The 17,766-nt window shown below is 53.9% G+C and overlaps 7 protein-coding genes across 7 annotated transcripts; 4 read left to right on the top strand and 3 right to left on the bottom strand.

Moving 5' to 3' along the window:
* Nucleotides 1-93: 93 nt before the first annotated feature.
* Nucleotides 94-1,357, top strand: JCM15063_001447 (uncharacterized protein; the record flags this gene model as incomplete). Its single annotated transcript, XM_076677710.1, has 3 exons — nt 94-267; nt 373-755; nt 820-1,357. The coding sequence occupies 3 exons, from the start codon at nt 94-96 to the stop codon at nt 1,355-1,357; spliced, it is 1,095 nt and encodes a 364-aa protein (XP_076535034.1).
* An 841-nt stretch (nt 1,358-2,198) lies between these two features.
* On the bottom strand, nt 2,199-2,947 carry JCM15063_001446 (uncharacterized protein; the record flags this gene model as incomplete). Its single annotated transcript, XM_076677709.1, has 3 exons — nt 2,199-2,663; nt 2,746-2,852; nt 2,914-2,947. 3 exons carry the CDS (start codon nt 2,945-2,947, stop codon nt 2,199-2,201), a joined length of 606 nt encoding a protein of 201 aa, XP_076535033.1.
* Nucleotides 2,948-3,508: 561 nt separating this feature from the next.
* On the top strand, nt 3,509-4,569 carry JCM15063_001445 (aldo/keto reductase; the record flags this gene model as incomplete). The annotated part of the gene is made up of 3 exons (XM_076677708.1): nt 3,509-3,728; nt 3,831-4,157; nt 4,226-4,569. The coding sequence occupies 3 exons, from the start codon at nt 3,509-3,511 to the stop codon at nt 4,567-4,569; spliced, it is 891 nt and encodes a 296-aa protein (XP_076535032.1).
* A 439-nt stretch (nt 4,570-5,008) lies between these two features.
* On the top strand, nt 5,009-6,036 carry JCM15063_001444 (aldo/keto reductase; the record flags this gene model as incomplete). Its single annotated transcript, XM_076677707.1, has 3 exons — nt 5,009-5,228; nt 5,303-5,629; nt 5,693-6,036. 3 exons carry the CDS (start codon nt 5,009-5,011, stop codon nt 6,034-6,036), a joined length of 891 nt encoding a protein of 296 aa, XP_076535031.1.
* Nucleotides 6,037-6,079: 43 nt separating this feature from the next.
* Nucleotides 6,080-9,442, bottom strand: JCM15063_001443 (uncharacterized protein; the record flags this gene model as incomplete). The annotated part of the gene is made up of 14 exons (XM_076677706.1): nt 6,080-6,223; nt 6,300-6,628; nt 6,689-6,908; nt 6,966-7,067; nt 7,128-7,261; nt 7,330-7,363; nt 7,432-7,622; nt 7,688-7,715; nt 7,775-7,828; nt 7,897-8,014; nt 8,084-8,206; nt 8,269-8,769; nt 8,828-8,998; nt 9,069-9,442. 14 exons carry the CDS (start codon nt 9,440-9,442, stop codon nt 6,080-6,082), a joined length of 2,523 nt encoding a protein of 840 aa, XP_076535030.1.
* Nucleotides 9,443-9,727: 285 nt separating this feature from the next.
* On the bottom strand, nt 9,728-12,021 carry DRN1 (Drn1p; the record flags this gene model as incomplete). The annotated part of the gene is made up of 8 exons (XM_076677705.1): nt 9,728-9,860; nt 9,925-10,151; nt 10,235-10,408; nt 10,478-10,632; nt 10,696-10,832; nt 10,902-11,149; nt 11,220-11,665; nt 11,739-12,021. 8 exons carry the CDS (start codon nt 12,019-12,021, stop codon nt 9,728-9,730), a joined length of 1,803 nt encoding a protein of 600 aa, XP_076535029.1.
* Nucleotides 12,022-12,142: 121 nt separating this feature from the next.
* Nucleotides 12,143-14,577, top strand: RFA1 (replication factor A subunit protein RFA1; the record flags this gene model as incomplete). The annotated part of the gene is made up of 9 exons (XM_076677704.1): nt 12,143-12,171; nt 12,251-12,355; nt 12,433-12,579; nt 12,653-12,958; nt 13,037-13,139; nt 13,210-13,383; nt 13,446-13,819; nt 13,895-14,197; nt 14,268-14,577. 9 exons carry the CDS (start codon nt 12,143-12,145, stop codon nt 14,575-14,577), a joined length of 1,851 nt encoding a protein of 616 aa, XP_076535028.1.
* Nucleotides 14,578-17,766: the final 3,189 nt, after the last annotated feature.

Raw genomic sequence — 17,766 nt, 5'->3', positions numbered from 1 at the left:
TATTATTACCCTCTCAAACCTGGACCAGGGATGGACCGTGAAGGAAAAGATTGCGATCCGCGCAATCTCCCTTTGCGCTCGCACAAAGCCTTCATGGAGCAAGCGCGATATTTGGAGGGAATGCCCACCGGGGCCAGGGGTTACGAGGTAGTGTCGGAGTTCATTGGTATCAACGGCTTGCCTATTATCTCCGAAGTGCCCGGCATCGACATCCCTCGCTCATTCTCGATGGAATTGATGCACTTGCTGTTCGAGAATGTCATGAAGGTGAGATCCGTTTGCGCCTCCCCTTTTATTTGCGTCGCATGAGTTGCGACTATCTGCCTTCCTGGCGAGTTTATCCTGTGCTGACCCGTCTTCTCGCCTTTACAGGATCTACGCATCCTCTGGACCGGGAAGCTCGGTACCACGACTCTGACAGGCGACTACCCCTTCGTCATCTCGCAAGACGATTGGGATCTGGTGGACGTCGAGGTCGAGAATGCAAGTCGAGACATCCCCTCCGAGTGGGGCAAGAAAATGCCCGCTCCTGGTCGGAATCAAGGCTGGTTCACCGCGGAGGATTACGCCAACTTCCTCAACTACGTTGGCCCCGCCGTCCTGCACAAGCGACTACAAGAGCCCTACTACTCTCACTTCCTACAGTTCCGCTCGATCGCCCTGAAACTTCTCCATCCCAACATTCCGCGGCGCGACATCAATCAGGGCGGGCTACTCAGCGAAGCGATAGTTGATTGGGTCACGCAATACGAAGAGTGAGCCCAATTCCAGAAGCTGCCGCTCTCCAAGACCTGACGTTGCATGTTTTGAGTGATTCAGGCTCTACTTCGGGGGCAACGCAGAACTTCTTCCAGTGATGACCTCGGCAATTCACGCTCTTCTACACGTCTGCGAGTACACCCGCTGGCTCGGACCCCTTCACCTCTCGTGGTCGTTCGTTGTGGAGCGCTATTGCCAGCACGCGGAGAAATTTGTCACCTCAAAATTCTCCCCTTACGCCTCGCTTGCGCTCTCCGTCCTTCGACTTGAACAGATGAAATCAGTCAAGCGGCGCTACCCGGCAGTAGTCGAAACAGCCACAGAAGTCGCAAAGCGTGCGAGACCGGCAGAGGTTCACGAGGACGGGTTCTCATTCACGGGAAGAAGGGGGTTCGACCGGTTGAGTAACCATATATTCATCCGCAAAGCCGTCGAGACGATGTTCCCCGCTTTGGACCGAACGGCTTCGAGCGAAATCGAGATCGCTCGGTTCTGGGAGTTTCGTAAGGATGGTGCCGAAGACGTTGTAGAGATTCAGCGTCCGGACGCGTTGGCGCAGACGAGAACGACTCCCATCATCCGAGTGAGCTCTCAGTGAGATTGATCTTCCCGTATACAAATTCAGACTAAGAGGATGCTTTGTTTCCTTCTTCCAGTGGACCAACGAGACATCGAAGTTTGGCGAGGTGAAAGAGCTATTCACTCTTGTGTATGAGGGCAAGGTGAGTTTATAGCCTGTCAATTTCACGATCTCCCGCTCTCTGGGTCACGATGACATATTCGGTCTTGCGCAGAAATACTTTTTGGCGTGGGTGAGGACCCTTCGCCAGGTACATTTCTACGGTCACGAGTCGCACGGCCTACAGTATGCAACAAATGTGATTCGTGGGACGATCTGGGATTTAGTTGATTGTAGCAAGATTGACGCTTCAGTTGCGAGAATCCGGCGGGCGACCGGGCACGGAGGCGAGAACTTTTTTCTCTTATGTCGCTCAAGTGAGCTGTCTCAGCAGCACTTGTCCTTTAGTGATTTCTGAACAATGTAGCAGTCCAGCCGATTCAGAATTCGTGTCGAGAGCAGCTGACCGACAACGAAGGCAACGAAATTCTCGAAGGTGCCGAACGACTTAGCGGTTTCGCGTTTCTCCTGCCGAGCATTCTCTGGTGCGGCCGTGATGGGAACATCTGTGAACCCACCGCATAGCCAACCTGTTCCCATCTCGGAGGAGTCGCGTGCCCATCGCCTCAGGTCCCATGAGTGGCACGTCGTCAGAGCGGGAAATCTCACTCCTGTCATAGTACACTGTTCTACGAGAGCAGCCTGATATGCAAATCATCTTTGATCTGCGCAGGCATCGACGCAAGATTGGCACAATATTACTTCGACTACCATTACCACAGTCCGTGTCCACATCCCGGTTCCCGAGCATACGGCTTGTCTAGCGCAACGCGATAGCCAGAAGTACCGAGATCACCGCTGACCCGATGTGGGAGGACTTGATGATTCCGCCATCATTGGTATCTCGCGTTGTACCCGAGGTAGGTGCGGCGGTTGTCGAACTGGTAGAGGACGATCCGGACGTGCTTGTAGACGATAGAGGTGAAATGGATGATGCACTGGCAGAAGACGAGGCGGTCGCAAAGGAGCCACCGAACGAGCCGGATGGTGATGCGAGAGCCGAAGACAACTCTGGGTCCGTAACGCCCGCGATTGAAACAGGGCGACCACAGTGCTGGCTAACACTAATCGCGATTTGGGAGATCGTGTTGCCCGACTCGGATGCCAATCCCGCCGCCGGGATGACACAGCTGCCACAGTCCTGGACAGACTTTACAAAGTCGTCGTTGCAGACGCAAGCGACCGTCTCTGCTTCGGGAGCAGATTCGCCAATCATCGAGCATTTCTGTACGGAGACGTCAAAACGGGTCAGCCACCACACGCGATGCTGGAATAAGATCAAGGGGTTTCAGCGGAGGAGCACGAACCGAGATGATTCCCTCCATCGCGTCACACGTCTGTTTGCACTCTAGCGGGAAATCTGCATAAAGCCCGTCTGTCGAGTCATCCTGTGCCAACGCGAGCGGCGTCAGAGCTGTAGAACAGGAGGGTCAGTCGCGCATCGCACCGCAGCGTTCGCTAGGACGGGATCTCACCGCATATGAGCATGAAAACCTTGCGAAAGAGCATGACTCGTATCGTGAGTAAAGGAGCGACTGAGGTGAGGGCCAGAGAACAGGTCTGAGGCGAAAGAGTCAAGGAGAATATTTGCACTTGTTCAGTCCAACACGGAGTCCCTCTCAGGGGTGCGAGCGCGCGCACGGGGTCAGATCGCGTCGCGACCCGCGTCGACGAGCGGCGCGTTGAGAAGGCTACAGGACGCTCCTCTCGAAAAGACAGCATTCCCTGTAGGAGAAACGGCTTCCTTCGACATGAAGTACTGTAGAGGCATTAGAAGCGTCAGGGCTGAGATGCAAGCGGTCGACGAGACGTCGGACTCCGGGTATGCGCAGCAGATGGGAAGCATCGTAGCTCGAGCACGAATCGTGCGCCAGAAATGGTGCGATTCACCCTGTTCGTTGCTGTTCCGCCCTCGGGATATTTCGATGTAGCGACGCATACAAGCTGTTGTTCAACGGGTTCCGAAGCCCAACAAGGCAGACAGGCGGGTCTACTTCAAATTGAGCGGCTTGCCCCCCACTTGATTCCTCTGCTCCCTGTTCTCCTTTTCCCCCACCGAGGCAGCCTGCCATGTCGACGTATCCCGAGTTTGCTCTCAGAGATGGCAGCGTTGCACCAGGTGTAGCGTTCGGAGTCGGAACCGCCCTGCACCAAAAATCCTGCGTCGCAGAGGTCAAGAGCGCCCTCAAGGTGGGCTTCAAGCACTTTGATCTGGCCGAGGTCTACGAGACAACGCCGTACGTCGGCCAGGCGCTGAAAGAGGCTGGTGTAGACCCGAAGACTCTGTACAGTACGTCCGGAGTGGCTTTTACGTCCTGTGCTGACACCTTAGCGACTTTGGCGTTGAAGTGCACACATGTACATATCAGCTGACGTACTGGGCCCCGTACAGTCACGACGAAAGCAGGAGCGGGCATGAAAGACGTCAAGAAAACGCTGGACCAGGAGCTCAAAGCGCTCGGAGCGGAATCAGTCGATCTGTACTTGCTGCACTGGCCTCACGACTTCCGCAAGGCCGAATTTCCTTCTATGGAGCAAGCCTGGCGCGAAATGATCGAGGTTAAAGAGTCGGGAAAGGCGAAGTCGATTGGCGTGTCAAACTTCAGGGTTCGCGATCTTCAAAAGCTCATCGAGTCAAACCCGAAAGAGCTGCCGGTCGTCAATCAGATCGAATTCCACCCCTTCCTCTATGCGATATCTGAAGAGGTCGTACGGTTCTGTAAGGCGCCCTCTTTCTTCTGTCAAGCAGAATACTCAATGCGAATTCTTTTGCCTCAATCTTGAAAGGTGCCGAACACGACATCAAGATTGAAGCCTACAGCCCAACTGCACCCATCACCCGATTCAGCGGGGGTCCTTTCGACTCCGCTTTGGAGAAAGTCTCAGCAGCTCTTTCTGAGAGGCATGGCAGAAAGGTCGAGCCGTCGCAGGTTCTCCTCAAGCTCGCGTCGCAGCGAGACACTATTGTGGTGACTACATCCACGAAAGAGTGGCGAATGAAGCAACAGCTCGAGGCGGGAGCTTTGCCAGCTTTGACGCCGGAGGAGATCCAATTCCTGACTGAATCAGCCACACCCGCGCCGCAGAGAGCTTTCGAGGAGCACATGGGCGAGCCGGACGTAGAGTACTGAGAATGTGGAAGAGCTCGGTTAAAACAATCATAGATCGTAGACAGTTCAAAAAGCACCGTGCGCTTCGCACCCTCACTCTATTTTGACCGACTACCTTTCTGCTGGTCATGATAACAGGCCATAGGCTTCTCGCATCCAAACAGGAATACCTTATGCCCGACAATGCCAGCTGCAAAACTTACGCGGACACGCTGTAGAGGCTATCGATATTAGCTATCGCACCAGTTCTTTGAGCCAATTGCCCCTAGTCTCCGCACACCTTTACACGACAGTGCGAGAACCTCCTTCAATTGCTGTTTCGCTCGCAGGTCTGATGCTCGGCTCTGCAGCTCGACGAATCTGGTTCCCGGCTTCCCCACGTCCTCAGCCGCGGATCCCGATCGTCCGATTGAGCCCTCGCGCATCATTCTCTACTCCTCGACACCAGCAACTTCTGTCCATGTCGACTTACCCAGATATCAAGTTCAGGGACGGCCAGACCGCCCCTGGACTCGCGTACGGCATCGGCACCGCGTGGTTCGGATCCGAGTGTACCGAAACGGTTCAACTCGCTCTCAAAACCGGTTACAATGCGCTGGACCTCGCTCAAGCATATCGCAACACGGAGAGTGCCGGAAAAGCGCTCAAGGCTTCGGGCATTGACCCAAAGTCGCTCTATAGTAAGTACTTAAAACCCCCAACCATGCTTTGTGATGCTGACCGGCGTCCGATCGGCTTGAACACTCGTAAACAGTCACTTCGAAAGCAGGGGCAGGAATGAAAGATGTCAAAAAGGCGATTGACGAGGAGTTGGAAGCGCTGGGAGCAGAGTACCTCGACCTATGGCTTCTTCATTGGCCGTACGACTTTGTCAAGCCAGACTATCCATCTATGGAAGAGGCTTGGAAGGCCATGATCGAGGTGAAGGAGTCGGGCAAGGCGAAATCCATCGGAGTGTCGAACTTTAGGGTGCGCGACCTCCAAAAGCTCATCGATTCGAACCCGAAAGAATTGCCGGTCATCAATCAGATCGAGTTTCACCCCTTCGTGTACGAGGCGAGTCAAGAACTGTATGACTTCTGTAGGTGTTTGAACAGGACTCGCTGCAAAGCTTGGAGCGAACTGAGACCCGCCCGTGACACAGGCAAGAAGCACGACATTCGCATCGCTGCTTACGGCCCGACTTGCCCGATCACCAAATTCAGTGGAGGACCCTTTGACAAGACTCTTGAAGAGGTCACTGCTGCCGTGTCGGAGCGTCACGGTGCCAAGGTCGAAGCTTCACAAGTCCTCCTCAAGCTCGCATCTCAGCGCGGCGCGCTTGTCGTCACGACCTCGGGCAAGGAATGGCGCATGAAGCAACAACTCGAAGCAGGGTCTCTTCCGGAACTTTCACAAGAAGAAATCGACAAACTCGTCGCGGCGGCCAAACCTGCGCCTCAACGAGGATTCATGAAGCACATGGACGACAAGGATACCGAGTACTGAACCAAGCTGATAGCAGATCATACCCTCAGAATGAAATCAAAGGTCAATTGAGCTTGTAGAGATCGCGAGCCGCGTTGAGCAAACGTTCCTCCTCGACCGACCATTCATGCAAGACCTCGCGCATGGTTGATTCGGCCTTGATGGCATCTCTCTTCTTGACCATGATGTCGAACGCTGCCGAAACAGGCTGTTACCCAGGCAATGAAGAGCTCGATCAGAATACACCAGTCGCCTGTGCAGGTATGCAAGCTTCGAGCCCGTACCCGATGATCCGAAACGTCCGCTTCGTACCGTCCATAAGCGACACAATGAACACTCGCTTCCCGCTGCGACCTCCACAGGATTCGGTCGCACCAAGACGGTGTCCGCTGCTTGACAGATGTGTCGTAGTTCGTGCTGCTATGATCGTACTTGTAGGTCGGCGGGAAACAGATTGGCGCCTCGCGCATGTTGCGAAGTCGGAATGAGGGGTTCGTCCGTTTGAGCTGCGTGAGCTCGTCATATACTTGGAGATCTTGGATCGCCGTAGGCGAATTGGCGAGCATCGACAATACTTGCGCGCGCGGCAGCTCGATTCGAAAGTTGAGATCCCCTGTAGGAAGCTCCCAGCACAGTCAGCGACGTCCAACTCGAAGCAAGGCTGTTCTCGTACCCGAGAAAATGACAATCTCGGAGTCAGAAATGTGCGTGCCATCGCCCCCACCAATGTAGGCTTTCCTGCCAGAGCTAGGCCGAGTGAATTTGGGGCCGCTATCGAAGATTTCGATCAGATCTCGTTCCCGTCGACCCGGTGCGGACGTGCCGGCAGCCAAGTGAGAATTAATCAGGCAGATGGAGGTCTCGTCGATAGTCAAGCGCAAGAGAACGGAACCCTGTCACAAGGCGAGATTAAAAACAAGAGCAAAGGGGCACGGTGGAGCCGCACGGACCTTGTTGCCGTAATGAGCGGAGAAGCCGGTTTTGATGCCTCTCGACTCGACATCGCGTATTCTACAAGCGATATTCTTGCGTGCAAAAAGTACCGTATACAGCTGGAGGAGCGAGAAACTATCAGTATCGTGTCAACACGGAAAGCTGAAAACTTTGCTCACTCCGACAAGTTTCTCTTCAATGACAAGCTCGTAGTCTGCACCGAAATACTGTCGTACTGTCTCTGAAAGCAGTGCGCTCCAGTGCTTGTAGCGAAGGGTTACGTCGTGATGCTTCGTGGCAAAGAGAAAAGTGCCTACGAGAAAATCAGGGGGTCAGGCGTGGACATGAGCAAGGCGAGAAACAGAGAAAGCGATGGCTTACGAGCTGCTAGAGTAAGATCAGACAGATCAATCAGCTACGAGCAACCAGATGAACGATTAGCTGTAACCCCTCAGATGGAAAGCTAGGCGGATGACGGCGCACTTCTTGAAAATTGAACGAGACCAAGTCAGGATTATCGAGTGTCTTGAGAAAATCGTGCAACAGAGTCTGATTGACTGGGTTGCCCGCCTCGAAGTCTCGTGGCGAGACTCCATCGATGTTCCAAGTGAAAACGCCGAGTTGTAGCTTCGAGTAGCTGCAATATGAGTAAACTTTGTCTTGCATACGCAAGGCTGTTCATTGAACCGCTTCAGCACAAAACATCCTTCTGACACGCTGGAAGATGAGAGACGCTAACTGATCCAGTCTTCGCGCAACAGTCCATCCTGTAGATGCGAATTTTCGTAAGAACGTGATCGCTTCACGTGCAGAGACAGAAGCCTACCCAGTATCTTGCGAACCCATCTTCACCGCAAGATACGACGCGAAGTTGAGATGCCTACAATTAACGGATCGAGCGAGTCAGTAGTGACAGCTTGGCGGATCGTGGCGATTTGCGCGACTCACGGTCCAGAGCGAACGAGGATCCAGGTCGAGGCTCTCGATCGTTGCGTTGTGCGCTTGCCACCGCTTGATGACTTGCCACGAACTCATCTGTGCGATGTCGAGAACATCCATCACACCGCTGATATAGCAGAGCAACGTTAGTGAACCGATGAAAAGCTTCCCGGCTTGACGAAACCGCGTTACTTACTCCTCTCGTCCGATCCAAAGAAACCTAGAAGGCCCACAAAGCGCAGACACGCCACACAGAGCTACTTTGCGTACGGTGAGCAGCTGAGCAGCTCTCGGCTTCCACACAGTAACGTGACCCGAGCTAGAACAGACGTGATGGTCATCAGCGAGCGAAAGCGACCAGTCGATAATTACAGTACGTACTCGTGGCCAAGAAAGATGAGCTGTCGATGCGACGGAACGATGCATGCGCAAGTGACCCGGCCGGGCTTGCTTGATGCATTCTCTTCCCATTCGTGCTCTCTCACAACCTTGGCTTGTTGCCCTTTGATATCGTAGACTTCGAGGATCGTAATCGAGACGATTTTCCCCGTTGCTGATTTGCCCTTGAATCTGTAGGTGAGCCAAAGATCACCATCGAGCACTTCGACCCAAGTCGGTCTGTTCTGAACCTGCAGGACTCGGGAATGTCCATGCAACGAGCACAAGTTGCCAGCTCTTGGTGATGGCAACCACACGACGAGTTTCCCAGACAAGTCGAGGGTGAGCATGGTTGATTCGATACGCTTGATCATGATGACGGGAGAGTGTGGATGAGCATCTCGTCGATGTGCGACAATCGAAAGAGTCGCATTAGGGTTGCGATACAGTGATTCGCTGTCGAGTTCGAATAGACTTCCGTTGTCACAGCCAACCCACAAGTACCTGTCGATTGGTACGATCAGCTTTTGATTCAGGGCAACAAGTAGTATTCGATGCGTACCTGCCACTTTCTGACCATGCAAGAGTAGTGACCTGGTCCGTTGCAATGCCATCTAGTGGAAGCTCACAAGAAGCTGATTTGTCTTCGGTTGCGCTCCATACTTTGACTTTGGCTCCGTGCGCACTCGCCAAGAGATCGCCCGAGATTGCAGTGATAGCCGTATTCCGCAAACTGATCCGTCCCACGTTGTCAAACCAGTGAGTAGACAGTCTTCCAAGGGGGAAAACAGCAAAGTGCCTACCCAAGCTTGATCTTCCTTTGCGAATTGGGCAAGATGGGTCGCATCCTCATGGCTTGACTCGCATCTGGGAACGTGTACAGCTCTTCAGCTTTGCTCTCTTCCATGGCTTTGCGAGTCCGTTCGAAATCAATCTCGAGTTTGTGCAGAGGTCCGGTTACGAAGCTTCTCGGACGTAGGTGGAACGGCCCATCGTTGATAGAAGGCGGGTAGTCGATTGCGGAAGCAGTCGAAGATGCGGACGAGGTAGGAGAGATTGGAGGAGATTCGAGCTTTTGGTCGTGATGCCAAGGCAGGAGCGAGGAAGCTGACTTGGGGCGTCGAGCTGTCACGGAACCCTCGAGATCGTCGTAAGAGCCGAGAGGAGGCGGTGGCATTGAACTTCGACGCTGCATAATGCTAGCTTCGACCAAAGCGAAGGAAAAGGAGGGAAAGCAAAGCAAGCGAAACTGAGCGGCGCCAGAAAAGGGGTCCGTTCGGTACAATTCCGCGGATGGCGCCGGGACCTCGCCGGTAGCTACAAGTGCAATAGCCTCGAAGTGCAGAGAGCGAGGTAACTGAAGGAGGTATGACTGACCCAAGCTCTCTCATCGATCACGTACGAATTGAAGGGCTTCATATATTAGGCCCTCTCTGATGGGCATATCCTGTCTTCCCTTTTTCTACGTGCTGGGGTCAAAGTCTTTGAATGCCGACTTGAATCGCTGGCAGTCCTTCTTTTCGTCTTCGTCCGCTTTTGCGCATCGTTTCCAATCGACGCGATCCGGCGTATGCAACAGCAACGCGGCAGTTTCTCTATCAATCGTAATTGCGTCAGCACTGACAAGGATCGTTCAGATACCGATACGCAAACACGCACCTTCCAAACTGCAGCGAGAACCGATCCTCGCGTTTGATCCAATGCACCAAACTTTTACCACCCGGCAGGTCGACCTTGAAGTAATCGTAACCTTTGCCGTCTGTCTCTGCAGTCTTGTAGAACGCCAGTGTATCCTGAACCTCTTCGAGATTGTACCCGTACTTTTGCGACTGGACTTGGAACGTCGATTCGGCTTCGGACGAAAGTGACGAAGGGATCGGGCAGATCTGTACAAGAAAACCAAATTTTTGCACGTGTGAGCAGAGAGTCCGAATCGCCGAGCGATAGAGCAATCACTCAAGGCGCTGACCTGAATGTGTGCGTGGCCACCTTTGCCTGTCGTCCTTGCCGTTTCAAACACAATCATATCGGCGCCAAACTTGGCAAAGCATTTCCTGAGCGCTTGTTTGTACAGCTCGATCTCTTCGAGCACTTGTTGGCTCACGTCGGACGGGATCGACCGCAAAGTCGGGTAATGGGCAATCTGTGGGCAGGACGGACATGAGTTCCTTGAACATTGCTGGAACCGCGCTTGACAAATAGAACCGCTTACCGGGATGAGCAAGACATGGCCTCCTCCAGGAACCGGAGACTGATCGGTTGAGCACACTTGTCCTTTGGGCAACGTCAGATAGGTCTCTGACCCGATCGAGGCGATCAAGTGTTTCGTGACTTTGGGATTCGAAAGGCAGAACCAGCATTCGTCGGCTGTTTGCACGTCATACAGTCAGCGTGAATTAATCAGAAGTCGAAAGGGAACTCGATACATACGACTGATGGGTTTGATTGGCTCGCGGGATCCGCCCTGAGCTCTCTGCGCAGCTCGTTCCGCGTCTCTCGTCTCTTTCTCTGGACATTCCTGAATCCAGTGACCCTTTTTGTCGCAAATTTTGCAAGTGTAGTGGTCGCTGTGGGGGCGCAACTCGAAGGAAAAGTCAGTTTGGCGGTGAAGTCTATGAACAGCTGGCGTGACTTACGGAGGAGGCCCTCCCTTTCCCTTTTTGTCTCCCCTACCGTTCTGACCTCCCGAAAAGATGTAATTTGGGACGCCCATCTCGTTGAGATCATTGTCATTGCCTGCAGGCCGCTTCAATCCTCTCGGTCCCGCTGCGCCGTTTGAAGACTGCATCAAGTCCGAGAGGCGCGCAGGATGAAAGGGAGATTTCGTAAAGCTGGGGGGAGTCGCCGTGGGTTGGTTTGGCGTAATCGAGAAGGCGTAGAACCACTAGCGAAGACGCGCAAAGGGGTGATCAGATCCCGCAACCGTGAGCAGAGACGAGGCAAAAAAGTCGTACCCGTTCCTTGTCCTTGTTGCCCATTTCGCCGAGGGTAAGGGCACGACAGTAACTCTTGGGTTCGCCAACCTTGCTGCCGTCCTCGACGGGCCACTCGAACGGCTCGCGCTCCCAGAACTTGGCGGCCGAACTCATAAAGTGGTACTTGCTGCGGACAAGCTTGGCCGGCTCGTCAAGCTCGAGATTGAAGACGTGTTCGATCGAGCGAGTCGGCGGGGGAGTGAGCGGTTTCGACGAGAGGAGGGTGAGCGAAGACGGCACGAGGTGGGACAGGAAGATGTCGGCGGCTTTGGCGGGGATTGGCGGGACACTCGAACCGGATGGTCCGGCAATTGGAGTCGGCTGGAAGGACGAGAGCAGCGACTTGACGTCCTGGGCAGAGGGCGCGGTCGATGCGAGAGTTGCGATGCGCAGGCCGGATGCGAGCGTCAACAAGCCGGCTTTCGCTGTCGGGTTCCGACGGCAGCAGGGTTAGTGTTTAACCACGAGTAGGAGGATGCGAGCATAGTGGGGACTGACGCAAGAGAGAGAGGTTGGTGGTGATTTCCTCGCCTTGGTCAACCTTGTCCTGCACCTTGCGAGGCAGACTCCCTGCGCCCCATGCAGCATAGACCTGAACCGGGATCTTGATGTCGCCATTGAGGAGCTTGGCGAGGTCGGCATCATCGTCGGTCACGGTCGAAAACAAGTCCTGCGCGAGCACGAGGTCGAACGAGTGTTTTGCTTGCAGAGTCGCGAGCTTGGCAAAGTACGACGAGAGCGACTGGATGGGGCCGGTCACAAGGACCTTTTGTGCCGACATGGTTGAGGTTGACATGTCGCGAATATTTCGGAATCTCGTCATTAACCTCGCGCGCGTCAACCGTTCCCGCTTGCTTCCTCCTCTCGCGCCATCTCGCACGTCCTCAGGCTCGTCTAGCATCATGACGCAACTCACAACAGGCGCGATTCAGTGAGTGGCGCGCGCTCTCTGTAGCATGAACCTGCAACTGACTCGGCACGGCGCGTCTCGTCTCGTCTCGACTCAACAGCAACATGTACCACTCGATCGATGATCCGAGTGGCATTGAACCCATCCTCCAAGTTCTCAGCTGCAAAAAAGTCAACTCGGCTCCCGGTGCGCCAGAACGCTACCGGTACGCGTTCTCACTCTCGCGCGCGCGCATCGCATTCGAGACGCGTCCTCTAAACCTGCATTCTCCCCTCCCACCAGCTTGATCCTGTCCGATGGCGATCACTTTGCCCAGGCCATGCTCGCGACCGCACAGAACCACCTCGTCAACCAGGAAGGCGCCGGCTTGACCAAGAATGCACTCATCAAGCTCATGACCTACGCTGTCAACGACGTGCAGAACCGTCGGTACGTCTACCTGTATCCTTCTCTGATACGGTATCGCCAGGAACTGATTCTGGTATCTATTCTGCGGATGAAGCATCATTATCTGCCTGACTCTCGAACCTCTGGGCGACGCTCCCGAAAAGATTGGCACCCCGACCGCGATCGAACCACCCCGAGACCCTGCCCAAGCTGCTGCTGCTCCTACGCCACAAGCCGCGCCTGCACCGCAACCCGCAGCACCTCGAGTTGGCGGCGGAGTCGGCGGCAGCAACGCGAGCAAGACGGTTGCAGCCAAGCGAGGCGGGGTCGCAGCGTCGAGGGCCGCAGGGGGTCGACCGGGTGGAAGTGCCCTCGAAGCTCCCGTGTATCCGATCGAGTCGCTCAGTCCGTACCAGAACAAGTGAGAATTCCGCGTCTCTGGAAAAACCTCAGTTCGAAACGAGCATTTTCGGGCTCACTCTCATTTTCGTGCCTTCAGGTGGACGATCAAAGCGCGAGTTACGAGCAAGTCGGATGTGAGACATTACTCGAATCAACGAGGAGACGGCAAACTGTTCAGCGTCAACTTGCTCGATGAATCCGTGCGTCTTTGCGCCCGACACATTTTCCAAGTTTTACGTGCTCACTTGTCCCCCGAGGTCGCGTGTGCAGGGCGAAATCAAAGCCACTGGGTTCAACGAGACGGTCGACAAGCTCGAACCGATTCTCGAAGAGGGCAAAGTGTACCGAATCTCGAAAGCACGCGTCAATATCGCCAAGAAGCAGTTTTCCAACTTGTCGAACGAATACGAGATCATGTTTGACAAGAACACCGAAGTTGAACCTGTAAGCGTTTCAAGGCGTTTTCTTGCCATGAGCGTCGCACTGATTTCTCTTTTCATTCCCAGGCCGAAGACGACGATGCTCCCAAAATGAAATTCAGCTTTGTCGATTTGGCTGGACTGACCGATTTTGAAAAGGATGCGACCGTCGACGTTCTCGGCATCGTGCAGGACCATGGACAGTTGTCGGAAATTACGGCGAAAGCGACTCAGAAACAAATCAAGAAGCGTGAACTCACGATCGCCGATCGTTCCAACTTTACCTGTCGAGTGACGTTGTGGGGCAAATCGGCAGAGACGTGGGGCGAGGATGGACCGACAGTTGTCGCGTTGAAGGGAGTCAAAGTCGGAGATTTCGGAGGCAGGAGTCTCAGCGTTGGAGGCAGTGCGACAATCGCGATCGATCCCGATATTCCTGAGGCACACACTCTGCGGGGATGGTGCGTTTTGCCGCTTCTCTCTCATCATTCGTTTTCATGATCTGATCAAGTTCGGCGGTGTGTGTGTTTGCACAGGTGGGACACGGACGGTCAAAATTCGTCGTTCCATTCGCACTCGACCGGTGGAATGGGAGGAGCTGCTGGATCGTTCAAGCCCGATGTGACCAAAATCTTGTCCGATGTCGTGATGGAGAACCTCGGCATGCAGGAGAAACCCGATTACTTTTCGACCCGAGCTACAATCACGTACATGAAGAGCGACAACATGTCGTACCCGGCATGTCCAGGAGACAAGTGCAGCAAGAAGGTGACTGCCGAAGCCGAGAATTCGTGGAGGTGCGAAAAGTGCGAGACGACGTACGAAGCTCCTCAGTACCGGTAAACTTTTCGCCTGTCAGGGATCCGTCTCTTGTACCGGAGCTGATCCATTGCCATTTCGCTAAATAAGCTACATTCTGTCGCTCGCGGTGAACGACTTTACCGCACAAATCTGGCTGTCTGCATTCAACGAGATTGGCGAACAGATCCTCGGACACACGGCAAACGAGATGCACATCATGAAGGAGGAAGACGAGCACCAATTCAACCAGATTGTGCAGTCGTGCCTGGGCAAACAGTTCACGTTCAACGTCAAGGCCAAGGCGGATTCGTTTGGAGACACGACGAGGGTTCGGTACCAGGCGATGAGGATGAACCAGGTCGACTTTGCTGCTGCCGGCAAGGAACTGTACGAGGCGTGCATGAATGCCTGGAACTGACGAAGCGAAGGGAAAAGGATCTCGATATTTTTCTTTGCGTGTATACCTACCTGTCTGTTCTTTGTAGCGTTGTTTCCTTTTACCTGTCTATCCAATCCTCCTTTTGCACTTCGAGGAATCGCTACTTGATCTTCTGCGAATCTAGAGAGGCGGGTAACGTGTACCTTCTGTCGCTCTTCTGTGCAGCCCGCTTCTGGCCACGCGCTTTGACCTCGCTATTCTCTCACGGGAACGACTTCTCTGCGAAACTCGGTTTATTTTACGTCAAGATCGAGAAAGAGGCTATTCGGGACTTGTTGCAACTCGCTGAGGGGGCTGACCGACAATTGCAGCGGGTCTTGCTTCGCTACTACGCGGGTTGTCTGACCAGTCACGAGTACATATGAGAAACCGGAAAATCGCTGGGGCGAGCAGTATGATGGGGAGAAATGATTTATTTCACATGTTCCAGATCGTCCGAGATCCTCGGGGGAAGAAGCGAGAGCAAGAACCTCTCGCTTCTTTCTTCCCTTCTTCTTCTTCTTCCCATATCATCACCTCCCGCTCTTCCCGTGGATCCACAACCTGATCCGGAAGACCCTCTCGAGCTCGAAGTGATCTCAGAGATCACGCACGCTTAGACGCAACACAAACTTCGCTCAAAGGCGATATTCCCCCAATTCTCGCTCGGATGTACGCCATGTACGCAGAGACGAACCGCGCCCGCTTTCCTCGCTGTCGCAGACAAAGAATGGTGGCGATTGGAAAACGAGCGAACCGCAGGTCTCGCTGCGATTCGAGAGAAGACGGACTGCACCGTCAACATCCTTACACACCTGTAAGTCGTCGGTCCGCGGTTCACACACATTCACCGCCTTCGACGCTGCGTGGTTTTCCCTCCTAAGTATCAATAATCCTTTGACGAGCTTTATGCTCGTACGACTCTTCTTTCCACCCAGCCGTACTCGACAAGAGACGGACTGGCGTGATTTCAGCATCACGGCCTTGCAGGTCCTGAATCACGCTGGGTTGACTCCCTTGTTAGACAGCGGTATCCGAGACGGGCGTTTCGGGACGGAAATACGCGACTCGCGATACCGCTGTCCAACCATGGAGTCAATCCAGCACGGTTCAGGACCTGCAAGGTCATGATGCTGAAATCACGCCAGTTCAACTCTTGTCGAGTACGGCTCGGCGGGAAAAAGAGTCGCACGAGCATAAAGCTCGTCAAAGGATTGTCAACGCTGGAAGGGTGAGTACCACGTCAGCGTCGTATGCGGTAAATGTTTGTGGATCGCGGATCGATGACTTACGGGTGCGTCAGGATGTTGATACTGCAGCCCGTCTTCTCTCGAATCGCAGCGAGACCTGCGATTCAAATTTCCTCCAGGCGGCGCCATTCTTTGTCGGCAGCGGCCAGGAAAGCGGGCTCGGTGCGTCTCTGCTCGTACCTGGCGTACATCCGAGCGAGAATCGGGGGAATATCGCCTTCGAGCGAAGTCTGTGTTGCGTCTGAGCGTGCGTGATCTCTGAGATCACCTCGAGCTCGAGAGGGTCCTCCGGATCAGGTTGCGGATCCATGTGAAAAGCGGGAGATGATATCGGACGAAGGAAGAGAGAGGTCGAAGCGAGAGGTTCTTGCTCTTGCTTCTTCCCCCAAAGGATCTTGACGATCTGAAACATGTGAAATAGCCCATTTCTCTCCATCACACTGCTCGCCCGAACGTTTCCGGCTTCTCGTCCGTGCTCGATAGTAGTCGTCTTTCGCGGCGAGTTACAGAGCCTAAGCTTACAACAAGAGTGTCATAAACACGTCAGGTGTGCGCACGGATCTTACATTTTGACTTGCTGCTCCTCATTTGGAAAACTATCGTGGGCATGCGTTCTCTCCTCAACGTTTTGTGCCCTTTGACTATACCCGCCTGCCTTCATTACGGACCTGGTCTCTCATTATATCCTCTTTCTTACCCGTCTGCCAATGGATGCCTTTTTGCTCTTTCACATGAAAACATGAAAGGAGCTTCCTCTTTGAGCTCTCTTCTTCTGCAACTCGAATCTAGCTGAAACCTTACACATTAGACTATCGTGTTCACTACCTCGTATTGTCGTCGTCCCCGCCTGCGTCCCTTTGCCTTCGCCGGGAAATATCCGTTTTGCCCTTTGTTTCTGCCTCTTCGTCTGGATTCTGCCTCGCGCTTCTAGCTTGCTCACATAGGATTTGATCTCGAAAACTTTTGATAGAGATAGTGTCGCAGACCCGAAAATAATAACGACGGAAGCTTGCGATCAAGCTTAACGCGCGCGGTCCCAATATCAAGTGGCCATATTCGCTCTCTGATTGGCAACTATTGGCGTGTCGCTACACGACTAAAAAGCTCAGGAACAAGCTGAAGGACAAGCTAAGGAGGAAACACTGTTGCAACGAGGAGGCTCCTTTCTTATGTGGTCTGCCTGATGGAACAACCAATGCTAAGCTCGGGCTGACGCTGCACCTTAGCCCCCTTGGGCTTCGTCCTGGAGAAGGGCCATTGTATACAGCTCGAAGTTCTCATGCAATAACCTTGTTGTGGACTACGAGTACGCCCAAGAAAATTTGCGCCTACGCCTTTACCTCTTGTCCCGCTTTCGCGTCGGCATTTCCTCGGAGGGCTCACCCTGAATGATACTTCTACACTCGTAGGTAGCACTGGCTGAAACGTGTCGATCGCTTCTTTTTGCGATAGGCTCGTAGCTCTGCCATATCCACAAAAATATTCGGTCAGGATCCAGTCAGACTGGGATACAGGAACGTCTTGACCTTCAGAACCTGTCTCCCCACAGTTTCGATAGACGTCTTTCTCTGCATAGAGACAGAAATCTCCACACTGCAGGCGCTGTGAATGCGCAGCGTCAGCGTATCCGGCTTCCAAATACGTCCCGAAATTGCCCCTCGAGCTCCAGCTGAATGCAAGTGCAAGCACGCTAGCGCGGCGGAAATGACCGTTGTCGCCCTTATGGTGCCGAGCTGGCCGTTGGAAGGGCACCAAGAAAGTACGGTAGTGTGGGGCAAAAGCTTAAACTGCTTCGAGGCTCCGAGCCGGGCCTTTTCTAGGTCCTTGAGCAGATCACGGGAGCGCCTCCCCCTCATTCCAGCTCGCCCGACTCTTCCGAATTGCGGTTTCGCTGCTCGCAGGGTAAAGCAGTGCTCGAAAAAATCCACAAAACGGGATG

Source organism: Sporobolomyces koalae (assembly GCF_050403365.1).
Source record: "Sporobolomyces koalae JCM15063 DNA, S_koalae_JCM15063T_v1_ctg10, whole genome shotgun sequence".
In the NCBI taxonomy this organism is placed as follows: domain Eukaryota; kingdom Fungi; phylum Basidiomycota; class Microbotryomycetes; order Sporidiobolales; family Sporidiobolaceae; genus Sporobolomyces; species Sporobolomyces koalae.
This window is presented reverse-complemented; position numbering and strand designations above follow the sequence as displayed.